This window comes from Argiope bruennichi, chromosome 5 (assembly GCF_947563725.1).
Source record: "Argiope bruennichi chromosome 5, qqArgBrue1.1, whole genome shotgun sequence".
In the NCBI taxonomy this organism is placed as follows: domain Eukaryota; kingdom Metazoa; phylum Arthropoda; class Arachnida; order Araneae; family Araneidae; genus Argiope; species Argiope bruennichi.
In genome coordinates, this window is record NC_079155.1 from 61999521 (window position 1) to 62017647 (window position 18127).

Genomic DNA, 18127 nt, shown 5'->3' on the forward strand with positions numbered 1-18127 from the left:
AATTACATCCCCATCTTTTAATAGTAACTATAAAAATAAAAACCAATATTCCTAAAAAGCATTTCAAAAAACACCACCAATTTCAGGAAGCTTTACAAAATCAAATGCAGTAAATCTTGTTTTATGTTTGTAAAATGTAGAACAAAAATAGACCAATAATTAGTGTCATAATAAATAGTGTCATTTTCTGGCTAAGAACAGAACTTTTAAAACCACAACAAAATTGAGGACAAATTGCTAAGACAGTTAAGAACAAAAGGAAGAAGTCAACAAGAAGTAAATCAAGTGGCAGAAATTTCTACAAGATCAATTTGTAAATTTTTAATTAATTAATTTTATAAATATTACATCTTTCAGATTACTTCAATTATGAGAAATTGTGCATTAAAATTCAAAAGAAAGTGTAACAATACCTTATCTGCCTTTTCTCTGGCTTTGTTTTTAAATTGTTGAAAACTATCCATAGTTGCATTGCTTTTCAATGTTGTAGTAGAGTTGCTCGTACTAGGACTATTGGCAGCAGATTGAGCCAGACTCGACCACGATCCATAATTTTTTAGTTTTGACTCAACCTTAAAAATAGAAAAGAAATATAAGAAATTTCATATTCACTTTATAAAATTTATTTTTCAATCATTTAATTGCTTAAAATAAGAAAAAAAAATTGAAACTTCTTAGAAACAAAAGACTTTTTATGTCACAATATAAAATTTATAAAATTGGAAAGAAAATTGATAGAGGAACAAGAATTTGTAGCAAGATGCAACTTTAATTTTTTACAGAATGGACAAAAGCATTAAAATAATTGAACAAATGGCAATACCAACATAGTTAGCAAAGATTTATCGAGATTTTCATATGAAAACTAACAGTGTGATACAACAATTTTGGTTTATTTAATTATTTAAGAATAAAAAATATAAAAATTAAAAAGTATACAACTGATTAGCTATAAAAATGTTTCTTTGTCACTTTAAGTCAACATTTTACAGTAAAAATAAGTCATAATATAAATCTATAGCAAGATTTTATAAAGGGATGATCAGCATCATCTTTTAAACTATTGATTTCAACAAAAAATTTCAAAATTTATAAATTATGAAAAAATTTTAAAATCTGTTTTATCATCATAAATTACAAACAGTTTATATGTCCCGCAAAATTTTCTTGAATTATCCATCTTGGCTCATAAACCTACATAACTATTAAAAACTACCAGAATTTGGAAACAGTATAAAGTATATGAAAAAATCTTTACCCCCCCCCCCTTATCTTAAAATTTAATTCATGGTCAAGGCTGGTGTTTGAAAATATCAGTTCCATTTAATATTTCAAAACTTATATGTGAAATGCAATGCCATCCTTCTTATTAAAAATTCTAATTTGATAGTTTTATCAACTTAATTTAAAATAAATATTATTAAATAGTTTTAGGTTATAAATTGTGATTTATATTAAATTATGGTCCTCCATTTTTTTGTTTTTATTTTCAAACCCGAGAAGCTACTCTTCATTTCAGGATCTTGAAACAAGTATTTTCAAACTATTTTACTCAGTGAATTAGTGGAATGACAAAAAGATGATTGCAATTCTGAAATTTTTTTTTTTTGTTAGATGTTGTTAATGTTAAAAAATTAATATATATATATATATATATCAGATGTTTAACTATGAGGGGGGAGAAGAATAACCCAAATATAATACAGAAATAATTATCACGATTCTAGTCCCTCTTATAAATAAAAATTGTGGAAAATTATGTTCGTTAATGGTAATTTAGAAAGTTATCCATTGTTATTACACCCCTTAATTATGCAAATCTGAGTTCACCTTATGCCAAATATAAACATCTCTTTCACCTCTCCACTTTTACTTTTGCAAATACATAAAAGTGATGAGGGTTATATGAGAATTGACAATAACTCTAATGAACACATGTAGATATTTCAACTATATAATGTTCTATGAATATTATATAATAACATGTCTATGCCGTTTCATAGATGTAAACAATATATTGAATCTCTGTATAGACTGAACTCACATACAGAGGGGAAGACTAAAATAAGTCATAAAAAATACTAACAAACAAAGCAAATTATGAAAAAAAATGATCCATACCTTTTTAGTTGCAGGAACGGAAGATGCCGGAGAAGGTCGATTCTCCATTTTTTTCTCACCATTAGTTACAGCACTATTATTGGTTGTTGTTTGATTACCCACAGTGTAATTAGGCAGACCTATTATGGGGGAAAAAAAATCATGAAATTACTCATTTTCACTTCAGAAAATCATTTTTTTTTAATCTTTCTGTTTTGTTTTAAAAGAACTTAACAGTAGAAAAAGACTTAAATCTTAAGTAAAAAGCATAATTGCTTTGAATTATAAGCATGAGTTCATAAATAATATATAAGAAAACTGCATTGAAGAGTTAAGAAATTTAAAAATGAATTAATAATACTGAGTCTTAAAATAATGAAAAAAGAACATTATGATAAGCAATTTACCATAAATTGCTTATCATAATTCAGATGATTTTTTAAAAACTACATTTAAAAATATTAAACTGAGAGAATTTAAAAATTAATACTAGACACTAAAACATAACTCATTACTATATAAGCTAATATATATAACTATAATAATAGCCAGAAATATATTTACTATACATTTATTCAAAAATAATAAAATGTCATTTATTTTATAACAATGATGACTTAATATTAGGCATGAATTTCTATATACTCAAAGAATAAAATCAAATGGCAGATTTAAAAAAAATTCTTGTCTAGCAGTTAGATATTAAAAGGAGAAAAAGAATCTCCATGTCTATAACAATTCTCACATCGATATTAATTCAAAGTATTATTTCAATGCCATATTATATTGCACAAATAATACAAAAAATTAAAAACAACAATCATAAAGCAACTATTTAGAAAATGTAGGAAATAACTTGTGATGAAGTTTAAATAACAAAGAAATAATTAGGGTAGAAGAAGTATTTAAATTTTTTTTTTGAAAAATATCTTTTATTTACTATGAAATTAAAAGTATTCAAATGATTAAAAACATAAAAAAATAGAAAATAACTATTATATATTAGTGTTTGTCGACATATGGTGTAAATTTCTAATCACCATTTAAGAATTCTACAGTTTATTTACAATACATTTATTTTTGTGCTAATTGCCTTTAAAACTATAATTATTAAATTATTTTTTCACTGGCACTCATTATAGAAAAAAGTTAATTATGCTAAAAAAGTTAAACACATTTTAAGCTATTAGAGAAAAATACAAATAATGCTTTTAATACAATATGTCGGACTATAGCAAATTGCAAGATTATTCAACAATGCTGAAAAATAAGGAGTTAACAAAACAACTCATTATTTAAAAAACTAAAAGTACTCCAGAATCTACTGTGGAAATAGAAATAATACTGGAAAAAGTAAAATCATAGCAATAGTTTAGTAAAGTATAACAAATAACAAAGGAAAAAAAAGCTGCATTCATTTTTACATTAACTTAAGGAAAAGCAAAATATTCTTTAAAATGACAGAATTTCCACCATCCAAAAAAATGTATATACATTTGAAATAATTATATAGGCAATGAATAGAATATACATTCATTATTCTAATTTACATGAAAGACAAGATTTTGTCATTTACAAGAAAAATTTAAGCTGTTAACAATTACTGTGAGAAGCAGTTGGAAAAGTTAACTAATGGAATTGAAAATTATACAAAACCTGAAAAATGGCATTTGGGAGGCATTGATTCTCAAAGGATGTCCTCAATTCATTAATGATAGCAAGCAGTAAATTAAATAGCAAGAAAAAAATTCAAGTCCCAATAATAATGCAGATGGAAGTACCAAAATACAGTTAAAAATATTTCATGGGAACTCAGTGAAGCATCCTGTTGCACCTTCATGTAAGCATTACAGTTTTTCCAAAGAAGGTTCCAATTAATCCACACAATGAAAGGAATATATAATTAATTACAGAATTAACATATGATAGGTTCACATAGGATAATCAGTTGCTGAACAGTTATACTTAAGATTGTCAATCATTATTTATGATCATTTAAATAATATAAGCACAAACAAAAATGCCAAATGGTGTCCTCCAAGAGCTTAGGTTTGAAAGTAAATATTACACTTCCTCCAATTCCATTTAATTTAAAATCTCGCCGAGTATTTGATAAGTCTACTTCTCTGGAATTCCCAAAGTTTTTTTTTTTTTTATTTCACATGACAAGTGATTTTAAAACCTGCATTCTTAATTATATTTTAAATATCTTAATTAATGCTTGATGTATTTATTTTAGAAGGATAAATATTTGCTTTTGCCCACTATAATCAAAAACATTTTAAGTATACACAATGCACCAATTCTTAATAGAATCCATACCTGGCTGCGCAGTTAATTCTGGTGCTTTAGAAGGTACATATGTATTGGATGAAGTATTGTGTTCAATTTCAGAATTTCTTTCACGTGGCTTTGACAAAAGTGGCGGAGGAGTAGGGTCCAAAGGAGGGGTAGAGATTTGGGGAGTTCTTGCCCGCATGTCAGCAGCAGGCGTCAGCTTAGGCGGTGTGCTAGGAGAATTGGGTGATGGCTCGGAAGGAACAGGAGGTGCTTGAGTTGGCACTGGAGCCTGAGAGACTGGAGTTGTCACACTCGGCGTAGAAACTGGAACATTACCTTTAAGTGAGAAAAACTTTTTAAGTACCGAAAGTTCTTTTAATTTAAGCTATATCTAATAATTAACAAATAAGCATAGTTTTGTATACCTTATTTTAATGTAATTTCGCATAATTTGTACAGCAATTTTTATTCCATTTTCTGTTAATGCATGTTCAACAATAAAAATTAAAAAAAAAATGATATTTAACCTATGAAAGCATTTTATTAAAGATATATTTCTGCAATCCTTGTAATTGAATAGTTACGTCTATCTTAGAAAATTATGATCTTCATTTTTTTCTTAAGTATTACCAAGAATTATTATCTTAAAGTCTTGTCTTATTATTATTATCTTAAGTATATCCAAGAGCAGAGTAAAAGCATTTTCTAAATATTTAAGAATTATCATGAATGCCTAAATCTTTGCATTTTTCAATACAGAAAAAATCTCTATTTCATAACAAGAGAAAAATTGAAGTTCTTAATTAAATATATATCTTGGAAGATTGTGACATAAAATTAGTCAGATAAAAAAATTACATATGGTGGGATTGTGTGAAAATGAAGTATCAGTTCAGATGTTTTACACATATCTAATCAAAATTCAGAATCATGAAGTCCATTCTAGCCAAAAGTTTACTTTTTTCATTGTGATACAAATGCAACATCTATACTTATAATAAAGCTCAATGTGTGTGTGTGTGTGTTGGCGCTCTACAGGCCAGACCGTTTGACATACAGCTACCAAATTTGGTACATGTATACCTTGGAGGTTGGGAATGTGCACCTGGGGTTTCTTTTTTCGAATTTTTAATTAGAATTTTAATTATTAATTAAAAACTAACTTTCCCTCCAAAAAAATCTTCCATTTTCCCCACCGCCAACTTTTCCGCCAAAAAAATCTTCCATTATCCCCAGCGCCAAACGAGAAAGGCTTCAGTTTTTTTTTCTCCCAACAGTAATGAGGCTAGGGTTAAAAATTTTCGGCGGATTATTTCAATCTGTTCTGTTTATTTTCTTAATGTTTGATGCATTTAAAATTAAACATTGTTAATGAATCAATCTTTCAGATTCATTCTGAAGTACTTTTGAATTAAAATAAAACAGAATAAAGGAAATTAAAAATTTCTAATCCGCATAGCATTACCCAAACTGGCGTAGAAAAAATCACGTATTTGCGTTACGTAACCGGCGAAGAAAATTCACGCATGCGCATTCTGTTCCGATTGTTGCCATGACAACCATTATCAACGGACGATTTAAATTTTTTTAAGGTTAGTTGCATGCTTTTGTAAGTAAATTGTATTTATGTTAGTTATATATTTTTTGTATATGCTTATACTTTTAAGTACATCGTTTTTTAAGTAGTTTTTTTAAAACCTGTTTTCAACCGTTTATTTTAAACGATTCGTTTTATTTTCTTAGTGTTTGATGCATTTAAATTTAAACATTGTTAATGAATCGATCTGCTCATAATGAATCTAAGAAAATTTTGTTGACCAACTCTTGAGATATTACATAAATTTAAAAAGATATTCTTTAGTGCCCATAAAGTTTAAACGCTGAGTGACTCTATTTTCGGTAATCAGATTATAAAAAAATGCTTTGTTTCAGTAAAAAATATTATTATATTAATTGAAGATAAATTCTTTCCACTTTAATTTAAAGCATAAATTCTACGGGTGCTAACAGAAAATGAGAGAGATACATATTACGTTATGACTGAAGGCCTTTATAATGTTATGAATGAATTATATAATAATCAAAATTTGAAGTTTTAAAATATTTTGATGAAGAAGCTATTAAAGTAGAAATTGCATAAAATATTTAATTATTAAAATTTTAACGAACATTAAGATTGGCGAACCGACTGGTCGCCAAAGGCGGCTAGTAGAAAATAATTGGTACTTTAATTAAATAGTCTTATAATTACATAGTTAATTAAAGATATAATTACATTATAATTATAATTACATAGTTAATTTGAGATTATATCATAATAAATATATCAATAAATCATTCTTCAAACAATTTTAATACTCAATGTATTATCATTACTTTTTCAAACGTTGAATATTTAGTACCTGTTGGCCTAGGCTGTGGTGCAACTACGCTTTTTTTTACTGGAGCAGCTGTGGCTGTAGCTGTTGGCCTAGATGGCTGAGGTGGAAGATTATGACTGGCTACAACAGGTGGCCGTGCAGGAACAGCAGCAGCTAAGACAACAAATTAAAATTAATCAGGATGTATTGGAAGAGCAGCTTGCTTTTTTTTAAAAAAAATAATATATGAATACAATGTAATCAAGAAAATTAAAGCACAAAGAAAAAGTAATCAAACCTTGTTGATTAACTGGAAAAACTGCATTTGCTGATGATTGTTCAACAGTTGGCTGTAACTCAGGGGGACTACTTTTTATCTGAGGATAGGGGAATGCAGGCATTAAGTTTTGAGGATGGACATAGTTATTTCCAACAGGCATCACAGGAGGAGGAGGATATGGATTGACAGGACCCCCTAAAGATGGAGGACCATGTGAGGATGCACCAACAGGTCCAGAAGGAGGGTTAAGCAAGGGAGGTTCAAGATTTGAATGCTATAAAAAAAAGCAGAAAAATAATCAATAGTTGATCTATTACAAGTTTTATAAATTTGAGCAATTCACTTTGTAAATATTACTGTAATTAGAGATATATTACCTGATTTTCTTCTATCTTTGGTTTTTTCAATTCTAAAAGAGAGAAAAAATAATTAGATTTGGCAAAGAAAAAATAATTATATATATATATATATATATATATATATATATACATACACACACACACACACCACTCTTTAGAATAATAATAATAATATGACAGATGAGTTTTTTGGAACGAGATAATAATTTGTAATCGGAAGAAAACACACATATAGATTGAAAAAGGAGGAAACCTGCTAAAATGGCCTATTGAATAATTTCAATCAAACTTTTTAAGAATCATTATACCTTAAGAAATAATTGCATATTCATATATTTGTGGAAATATGCTCATTTCTTATACAATCTAATTTATCTGATAATCAAACAATCCCAAGACTTATTATTATTATTATGTATTATTAATTTGTATTAATAAGCACATTAATACAAATCTTTTTATACATATACTTGAAGAGAATTTGAGAACTACTTTAAACATTCGAGTTGTTTAAAAAAAATTTTTTTGCAAAGTAAAATTATACTGAAATGACTTTTTTTGGGGGAGGATAGAAAAAATAGCATACCACTTAACAGAAAATAGCATACCACATCAATAGCATTTTTCCACATATTGAATATGATCTACATATCTAAATATTTAGTCTTGAGTCACACAATACTAAAGCAGAAAAATGGCAATTAAAAAATTTTAAGCTAATATAATCAGCATTTGAACAGAAATATCTATAAAATAAATGTATATATGTTTTTTCAAAAGCAAACGCATTTTAAACTATATATAAGATTTCAGATCCTTTATAAGCTTTATTAAAAAATTCTCTAATTAACAATGAACTAATATTGCAACATTTGATTGGAACTCTCTTGCATCTTTTGGTATCTATACACCATCGACCTTTGAAATCTTCTGAATTGGAACAAAATTTAAGTGTTAAAATATTGACTTTAATAATAGAAAAGTTAAATCTTTTTGAGAACTACTATCAAACTATCAAACATAGCATATTCTGAAAGGTATATGAAAAGAATATTTGTACCTACGCAGCTAAACAATATGGTTGGTTCAATAATTTTTATGTAAATATATATATGATAAAATCTTAAATAATGGAAAGCATATCCAAAATTTATCTTTTACACATATCAACAATCAGTTTGTTAAAAAAAAAAAAAAAAAAAAAAAAAATCAGTAACCTTATGATTGTCAATAAAAATAATTTCATATACATAGTCTTATATGTTTGAAATAATTTTTTTTCATGGGAATATAATTTTAAATGGAATGATTTGATTTTTATGATTTTATATTAATGCAAAAGTTTAATTGTATCTCAACACACATATTATACCAATTCAAAAGAACAAACATGCATGCTGATATTTCTGCAGAGAATTGCTGGTTTCAATTAATTTACCAATATCTAAACTGTAAAAGCCTTTTCAAGTTTTGAAAGAAAAAAAAATTAAGCATAAACTTATGAATTTTTAAATTATTATCACTTTATGTTACAATTTTAGTTTTAGTAAATTTAGCAAATGAAATCACATTCTTTGTTGTGTCTAAATTAAAATTAAAAAAATACCAGTTTCAGAATCACTTGAATCGGTAGTACTACTTGAACTGCTGCTACTACTGCTATCACTGTCACTAGAACTACTGCTACTAGCACTAAGACGAGATGCAGGAATACCAACTACATCAACAGGACCCGGATCAATATCTGAAAAATACGCACTTTTTTAATTATAACAAAATAAATAATCAAACATAGCAAATTTATTAATAAAACAAGAGAATAGGAATTATGAAGATGTGAGAAATTCAAACCTTTGCGACTACTTTTTTTACTGCCTGAATGAAGCTGCCCACTGCAATCTTGAAGACGTTTTTCAAGTTCCTGCTTCTTTTCTTTAACATCCATTTCTTTAGTTTTATTACTTCCCTTACTTCTTCCTGAAATATATAAAAACAAATTACAATAAGTAAAAAACGTCTTTTAACGATTTTTTTTAAATTATGACTATTGTCTATGACAAAAATTATATTATTTTTAAATGAATGTGTAAGATACTCCAGATTATTTTGAAATGAAACACTTTATCCCCTCCCCCGTTAAAGTGCTACAATAAATAGTTAAAGTGTCTATTCCCAATGCAGACTGACCAAATGCTAACATATAACTAAATATTTTTAATACACACATTGCCTTACAAAAAAAAAATAATAATAATAATTTATGGGTTGAAACATATTTATACTTAGTGCATGCTTATGCATAAATAAAGTATAATGATTACATATTCAATATAATATTATTACAAATTTTAAGAACTTTATATTAATAACAGACTTACGTGTTTTTTTCTTTAAGCAACCAGCAACATATTTTTCAAGTTCTCTGAGTGTAGAGGGTTTCAGAGTTTCAAAATCAATTTCTATTTCATCAGGATTAGAATCCCTTAAAGATGGTTCCCTAAATTGTATAATATGAACAACACGGCCAAGCTTATCACCTAAGTGGGGGAAAAAAATATTAGATTAAGTTATAAAGATAATGACAATTTTCAAGGATTATATTAAGCAATAATTGAAAAAATTAAGTCTTACCTGGAAGTTTATTAATATCTAAACTCAACTGTCGTTTTTCATCGTAAGACATTGGTTTGGCATTATTCTCTTCCTCACTTTCTAATTCATAGACATCTTTAGGCGGTGGTATTGGAGGTGGGCTTGGTACAGCTGCAGCAGGAGGAGGCTGTTTTGCTTTCCTAGCTTTATTATTGGTCCTTTGTCTTTTATTTTGATTTGCAGGCTTGGGAGGAGGAGCAGGCTTTGGTGCACTATTTCTAGCTTTTCTCTGTTTCTGAGGTTTTGCTATTGTTTTATCAACAGCAGCAGAAGTAGAAGTATTATACACAGGAGACGCTGCAGCTGGAGGCATGGTAGCTGGAACACTGGAGGCCTCTCCTTCCTCTTTAGCATTAGGTGCACTTACAGGTTCATCCTTTTCTTTTTTCTTATCTTTATCTTTATTTTTGTGTTTTTTCTTTTTCTTTTCTTTTCTACTTTTAGTAGCAAGTATTTTAATTTCTTCTGTTACTTTTTTCAACTGCAAAAAAAAAAAAAAAAAAAAATTAGTTTATATAATAGTTTTTACAACTGCTAACATTAAGAATAACATTCTTGAAGTCAATAAAGGAACCATTTAGAGGAAAAGTACAAGAAAGACAGAAACATTTTTAGCTTATTCACCTTAGAAGCTGAGTATTGTTACTCAAGATTTCAGTGAGTATTAAAAAGTTACTACACAAACTAAAATGTGTGAACACACTACTATTTAAGTAAAATTAAAAATAAATAAATAAATGCTTTTATATCTGGTTTTGCACAGGATCATAAACTAATAACTCTGCAAATAAACAACTGACAATCCATATCATTGAATATTGTAAGAATATTCTACAAAACATATTATAGATGTAATAGTGTGTAAAAAAATATTCTCAAATACTGCCTTTTTTTTAATGTTTTGTTTTTAAACAAATTATCTGTCTTATCTGTCCAGTAAAATGTAGCAAATTAATTTTTCAATAAAGTTTGCAAATTTGTATAGTTATATTATGCATTTTTATGTCCTCAGAATGCAGATCATCATCATTCAATAATTTTCTTAAATGAAAATTTCAGAGTCAGATGACACGCAGTTTCATCACAGAATAAAACTATAAAGTGGTGATTAAATAAATGAACAAAGCTGATGAACTTAAAATATGTTCAACAAACATAACTAAATTTCATAAAGCTTTCCAATAATATTTTATACATGCTGATGAATTTTGTCTCTACCATTTCTGAGACAAAGATTACAGAACAAAAATGAATCATGTATACTTGAGACTTAAAACAAAAAAAGTCCCCCCCCCTCCTTAAAATATTACTTATCAAAGTAAAACCAATATTTTTTTTTTTTTTTTTTAATTTCCCTTTTCAACATTTACATTATAAGTGTTCCTGTCCTTTTTTCTTTTCTGTATTATATATTAAAAAAAAAAAAGAAAAAAAGTAGAACATATACGAAGCCAGTTAGTTAAAGATACAATTTCATCTGATAAATATCTTTCTACTTTTAAATGTTTATTTGAGGATTTTAAATAAATGATATGCAAACATCTTCCACTTGAACTATAGAGATTTTTGTTTAAATTTTCTTGTATTGCATCAACTATGTGAGATTTTCCACTGTCTTTGAGAAGGAAAATATTACAGATTAGGATGAAATATTTCTTTTATTACACATCTTCTACAAAAGTTAGCAATAGTATATTCCATTTATTACTCATCGCCTACAAAAGAAAACTCATAGTTATATCAGCACAAAAAAAAAAAAAAAAAAAAAAAAAGCAATCAAATTTTTAACTCCTTTTTAACCACTTTTAATCATTTTATGCTGATTACACATTTGTGGCCTCAATAATGTATATAACCTAACTAACATCAGTGCAAATTTTTTAAGAGGTTTATAACTATCATTATTTAAAAAAATGTATCATTTAGTAGCATTGCAACCGTAATAGGAATGCCATGTTGCAACTAAATGAATGAACATATGAAGAATAAAATAATACCATAATATTCAAACTTAATTTATCACAATCACTACTGTGACATATATTAAAACTGACTAATACTATTAAAAAATGCAATTTAAAATTGATTATCTTCATATTTACAACATAAACAAAACCATGCTACAGAAATTAATCTCACATGCAAATAACTTACACTTTTAACTGATAACTAGAACATTAAAATAATTACATTTATTAAACTTAATTTAGAAATATTTATCAAACAATGTAGAGGGAAGAGGGGAGCTCTAACATCAAAACTCTACTTCGGAATTGGAGATACTACGAACAAAATTTGATTTGTATAAAAATATTTAATACAAGGCAATTTTCAGAACTATAACATGGATAAAAGGCTATGGCAGATTATCTATTTCATATTTACATACTATTACATTCATATTTATCATTATTTGCCTTAAAGATCAACACAAAACGTAAAATGAAGGGTAACTTTAAAGAATACAGATAGTACCAAAATTCAGAATTCTAATGCAATGCCTGGAATTATAAAGTATTGGAAATATAAAACAATTTAAATAAATAACTATTAAGTAAAAATGCTCAATTACTTCTTCTTGCAACTGCTGCAATTTCAATTCTCTACTTCGTTCTTCGTCAGAATCACTGGATGAAGATCCTGAATCTGAAGAACTTGAACGTGATCGTCTACGAGCTTCTGTTTTAGCTGGAGGTGCTGGTGTAGATTCAGTTGCAGATGGTTCGTCTGGCATCTTTGCATAACGCATTTCAAAAACATCCTATAAAGAATTTTAAACCTTTCTTTTATAAAGTCATTCATTTGTACAAAAAAGTGAATAATTTTTTCCAATTTCAAATCTAAATCACAACAACATGATATTTATCAAATACTTCTATTATTTTAAGCATGCATAAAAGATTTTGCTTTAACTTTCAATATTAAAATCGATTTTCTGAATATAAGGGAGTGATTAGTAATTTATTAAAAGTTTTTAAGAAATCATATTAAAACAATGCACTACTGTATTAGTTTCTTAATTTCTTTTTGACTAATTATTTATGCCTTCAGGAATTTTAAAATATCATAATTCCTTCATTAAATTGTGTTTATACACAATTTAAAAATTTTTTATTAAATTAAATTGTGTTTATACACAATTTAATTTAATAAAATTTTTTCTAAATGTAATAATTTAATAATGCTTTATTTCACAAGTTACTCATTAAACCTGAACCAATAAAGGGTTCCACTGACTACCCTTTCAAAGATTAAATTTAAAAGAATGATTTTTGCTCCCTTTTATATCTTGGCAATTAAGATTAAAAAACAAATGTAGTGCCTCCCTCTCCTTTAAATATAAGAGAAGAGAATTTCAAATCTTTCTATCTTCATAATAGCAATGGTAAACCATTCAAATTATATTATTAACTCATGTAAAACTGCAACAGTGTGAAAATTTTCCTGAACAATATAAATTAAGTGAATAGCATAAATAGAGTTCAATTATTAATTTTGTTAAATATTTTTTTTTTCACTGAACAAGATAAGAGTAATTATTCTTATTGTTTCAATAAATATAAATATTTTTGTTATATTACATAAAACTAAATATATATATATATATATATATATATATATTTACAAAATATTCTACTTTATGCTAAGTATGGACAATCAAATAAACAGCATTACCTGAAGCTTTCTAGCCATGATAACAACTTCATGATCAGGTGGATTATATTTATAACAATTAGTAAATATTAATCGGACGTCAGCAGCAAATTCTTCTGGTGTTTTGTAAATGCAATCTTCCAATTTAGCCTGAAAGAAAGATTTTGTATATAAATGCCAATAAGGAAGACTACAACTAACTGTAAAAAGAAAAGAATAAAGTAGTGGAGAGATAATAAATGTGTTTGCATTCAACAACAATACGTCTTTCAGAAACTAAACTTTTCTAGCCAATATTTAAATTTCTGATTTTACTTATTATTTGTTTCCCTATCTATGTCTATCCCTTTTTATCCAGGTTAGACTTCTATAACAATGATATACTTAAGCATTTCTATAAGCTTATTGATTGTCAGTTTTTGGTATATGTGTTTGACATCAAAACAATTAACTTTTAAATACAGCTGCATGGAAAGATTTCCTTTAACAAGTCTGTAAAGAAGTTTTTGTCCTGAATAAGTTTAGAAAGCAGATTATTAAACTAATTTTTATTAATGAACTTTTTAGTTCAAATAATTAGGTTAAATTTTGATGCTGACAAAAGTTAGTCATTGAAGTTCCTGGACAGCACAAATACTCCAAATAAATGTCAAATATAGAAATTCTAAAAATAAATTCAATAACAATATTTGTAAGGATAAAATTACTATTATTATTATTATTATTATTATTATATATATATAATAAGTTTTATTTCATACAACTTTTGGGTACTGCTTGTCAACTTATTTTTAAAAAAATCTGTTAATAATATAAATAAAAAAGAGTTTAAGAATATTTCAACTCTCAAAACAGTAACAATTACTCACTGTTTAATACACAAGAACTGATTCAAAGATCCTCTCACTTTCTATTTTCAAAAAGAACTATTATAGAAGCTCACTCAAAATTAAATATATTGAATAGCATAAATAAGCAACAAAATTTATAATTTGGATGTATAGAATGAAGTTATTTTTATCATATTCTTTTTTAATTAAACTACAGCAGTTAACAAATAACTAAATTAAAAAGAACTCATGTACAACATGGTGAAAATATTCTGTATAACCTGAATTCATGCAAATTCAAAAAATGTTTGCTTGTTAAAAAAAAAAAAATTGTTTGGAATTGTTGAATAATTACTAAACAAAAAAATAATCAACTTTTCTCACATGAATTTTTTCCAGTATAATATCCATTAAATAATGTTACATGGAAGTTTACTGTAAAAAAATAATAAAATTTGCTTTCAAACTTTTACCTTCACAGTACCAAGATCCATTGGCTGTTTTATAATATCATAATAATCATGAAGATTTAAAAGTTTCACATCAACAGGCTTGTAAAATGGCCAGGCATAGCCCTAAAAAGCAAATAATAATAATTAAACACACAGTCACCTATTGTATTTAAGAAAGATCAAACTATTAAATGGTTGAACTGATCTTTTATGATAATAAATGAAAATTAAGGGGTACAATTAAACCAATAGATAAAATTCAGAAATTTTGATACAGATAACTTCATACAAATAATAAATAATTTTAATATTTTATTTATTCAAAATACAAAAAAAAAATTACTTACTGCATGTTTTTTGGCAAACAAATCTTTTAGAACTGCGTGACAATATTTCATTTGTTCAGACAATTTCTTATTTTTCAATTTTGAATTGTTAGGCTATAAATGGGGGGGGAAAAGGTATTAGTATGCAATCATATTAAAGAAAAATCACATTCTCAATGATAAATTAATACAAACAAAAATCACTATGTTTAGAAAATCTTAAAAGTTTAAAATTTTACTTATAATCAGAAGTGAACAGAACATATCATTGCATCAAATTCAATTTCAAAAAATTATTTTTTAAATGTTATAATAGAGCTTGACAAGTTGATGACAACAGTAGGAAATATAAATAGCATTAGCTAATCATGCTCTATAACTGGTAATATAATATTCCAGTGAAATTTAAATTCAATACAAAAGAACACCCTGTTTTATAATAAAATAGAGAATAGCTGAAATCTGTTCTTAAAATAACACAGAACCATAGCAAAATAACTAATATATTAGAAAGGTTTTATATAAAATTTTTTATTCTTTTCCAGCAAATCTACCCATTAGATATATCAAGAAATTACTTTTGTCCTACATCAATTTATAAGTGTTTATTCTTCACTTTATAATTTTAATGCATTATTTGCTAGAAGAAAGCATTTCATGTTGTTGACATTCTTTACCTATCTTTGAACAAATGTATTTTGGAACAAGGAAATTTGTTCTGAGAAGACACTATATTTTTGCAAAACATTAATAGGTAAGAGAATGGATAAAATCCAATGTATTTAAATATTATTAAAATTCTGAATATTAAGGCAACATAATGCATTAAAGCATTTGACAACTAATGCTAAGGTATAAAAATTAAATAGCACATTAGAAAAAAATATTTTTCATAAAATTTTTTCTCATTCTCAGGCTGAATAAATTACCACTACTTATGAAAATTATATATGAAGAAAAATCAAAATTTAAATTACAAGCTACACACAAATATGCCAAATTAGCTATTATTACGAAAAAAATAAAATAGCGAAGAAAATTATCTCATAAGCTAATCCATTTTATATGATTAATCTATTATAAATTTTTTAAACCTTTAGGTCTAGTTAAAGATTGAGGTAGCATGACAAATTGTATTTTTAAACATTCAGTAAGAATTCAAGAAGGGAATCAAGATACATTTCAAATAGAATTCAAAATCAAGGCAGACATATCAGTTCTAAATGTAAAATAAAATTAAGGGCAGAGGGGAACAATTGAATAAACTTTTAATATTAATTAAAGTGTGCACTTCAAAATTTGAAATTATAACACATAAATGTTACATAAAATTTAATGCTTGATTCACAATGAATATTTCAATTCAAGATACATTAGCAATATTTAAATATGAAATGAAGTACATTTGAAATTAAGTTACCACCAATAAATTAAGTTGTATCAATACATAATTCTCAGGCAAAAGCATTTAAAACTATACCTCATTTAATGCTGGGGTTTCCGGTAAATCTTTAGAAGGTTTCTTAATAGGTCTGCCACTTTCACGCCGAGTTGAAATTTTGGGAGCTTTCTCAGGAGGAGGCAATAAGTCATAGGTACTTGTGGTAGGTGTGGTAGTATCTGCTTTCCGTTTCACACCTTTTTTGGCCTAGAAGAATGAAGCTTGAATATTAAAAAACACCAAATATAAAATTAAACTAAAACAGTTGATTCACGGAACTTAAGCAGCAAAATAAGTTTTATATAATTAGAAATATTTTATGTATATGAAGTAGAACCATATCTATTAAAGAGATTATTTTTCAATTCAGAAATGCTGCTTATATATTATAAGAAAATACAAGAAATAACGACTACAGACTAAATTCTCAACTGAGTAAAATAAAAATATTAGTAATAAGTAAGCTCATTGATAATATAAATAAGAAAATTATTTCAAGGGGAAGTTTACATTTTATTATCATTTTAAGTCAATTTAAAAACCTTCATATATAGTTATCAATTACTTTATTGAAGAAATACATATTAGAAAGAAAAAATAAATTCTTCAATGCTTCAAAGTATATTTCCATTTTAAGTCAATTTAAAAACCTTCATATATAGTTATCAATTACTTTATTGAAGAAATACATATTAGAAAGAAAAAATAAATTCTTCAATGCTTCAAAGTATATTTCATGATACAAAAGAAAAGGGGTATTATCCAAGTTAAAAATGCAAAACCTGAGTTCAGTTAGTATTTTATGATAGGTATCATAGTGGTAGCCTAATACATAATTAGGACAATCTTGTATAAACCATTTTAAAAAGCATACTTTAGAAGGAGCAGATGTGACCACAACATCAGGAGTCCTTGTTACAGGTTTTGTGTTTTCTACTGAAGAAACTGTCTGTTTGGGATGTGATGCATGATGATTTTCATTTGAAGAGTAACTGGAATGCCGTAGAGTTGGCGGGGAAATAGATGGTGATGCTGATAATGCTGTAGTAGTATTTGTACTTCCTGGAATGGAATAAGGGGCAGTTGTCCTTGTAGGAGGAGCTACAGATGCAAGCTGAGAGCTACTCACAGTTGTTATACAATTCTTTACATTGCTAGGTACAGTAGTTGGCAACTTGGAATTCACAGGTGTGCTTACATTACTCACTCCAACTGAAAAAAAAATAAGGAAAAAAAACTTTGAAATTAATTTATATTTAGAAAATTTCATTGAGATGGAGAAGTTCTAAGCATATTATATAAATAAACATATGCATATATAAATTGTATATGTATAAATTGTATATATATATATATATATATATATATAAATTTTATCTATATTATATAATAA

The 18127-nt window shown here is 26.6% G+C and overlaps 1 protein-coding gene across 5 annotated transcripts in view; it reads right to left on the reverse strand.

Moving 5' to 3' along the window:
- LOC129968475 (bromodomain-containing protein 3-like) overlaps positions 1-18127 on the reverse strand; it is a 44867-nt gene that overhangs the window by 8923 nt on the left and 17817 nt on the right. For all 5 annotated transcript variants that reach the window (XM_056082391.1, XM_056082389.1, XM_056082390.1 and 2 more), the window contains 16 exons: positions 17609-17946; positions 16774-16941; positions 15315-15407; positions 14989-15090; positions 13707-13835; positions 12604-12792; positions 10011-10512; positions 9758-9916; positions 9231-9356; positions 8986-9123; positions 7398-7429; positions 7039-7294; positions 6783-6914; positions 4423-4716; positions 2122-2240; positions 414-572 (listed from right to left, as the gene is read on the reverse strand). In XM_056082391.1, coding sequence (XP_055938366.1) covers positions 414-572; positions 2122-2240; positions 4423-4716; positions 6783-6914; positions 7039-7294; positions 7398-7429; positions 8986-9123; positions 9231-9356; positions 9758-9916; positions 10011-10512; positions 12604-12792; positions 13707-13835; positions 14989-15090; positions 15315-15407; positions 16774-16941; positions 17609-17946 — 2936 coding nt within the window. The remainder of the gene's footprint in view (positions 1-413; positions 573-2121; positions 2241-4422; positions 4717-6782; positions 6915-7038; positions 7295-7397; positions 7430-8985; positions 9124-9230; positions 9357-9757; positions 9917-10010; positions 10513-12603; positions 12793-13706; positions 13836-14988; positions 15091-15314; positions 15408-16773; positions 16942-17608; positions 17947-18127) is intronic.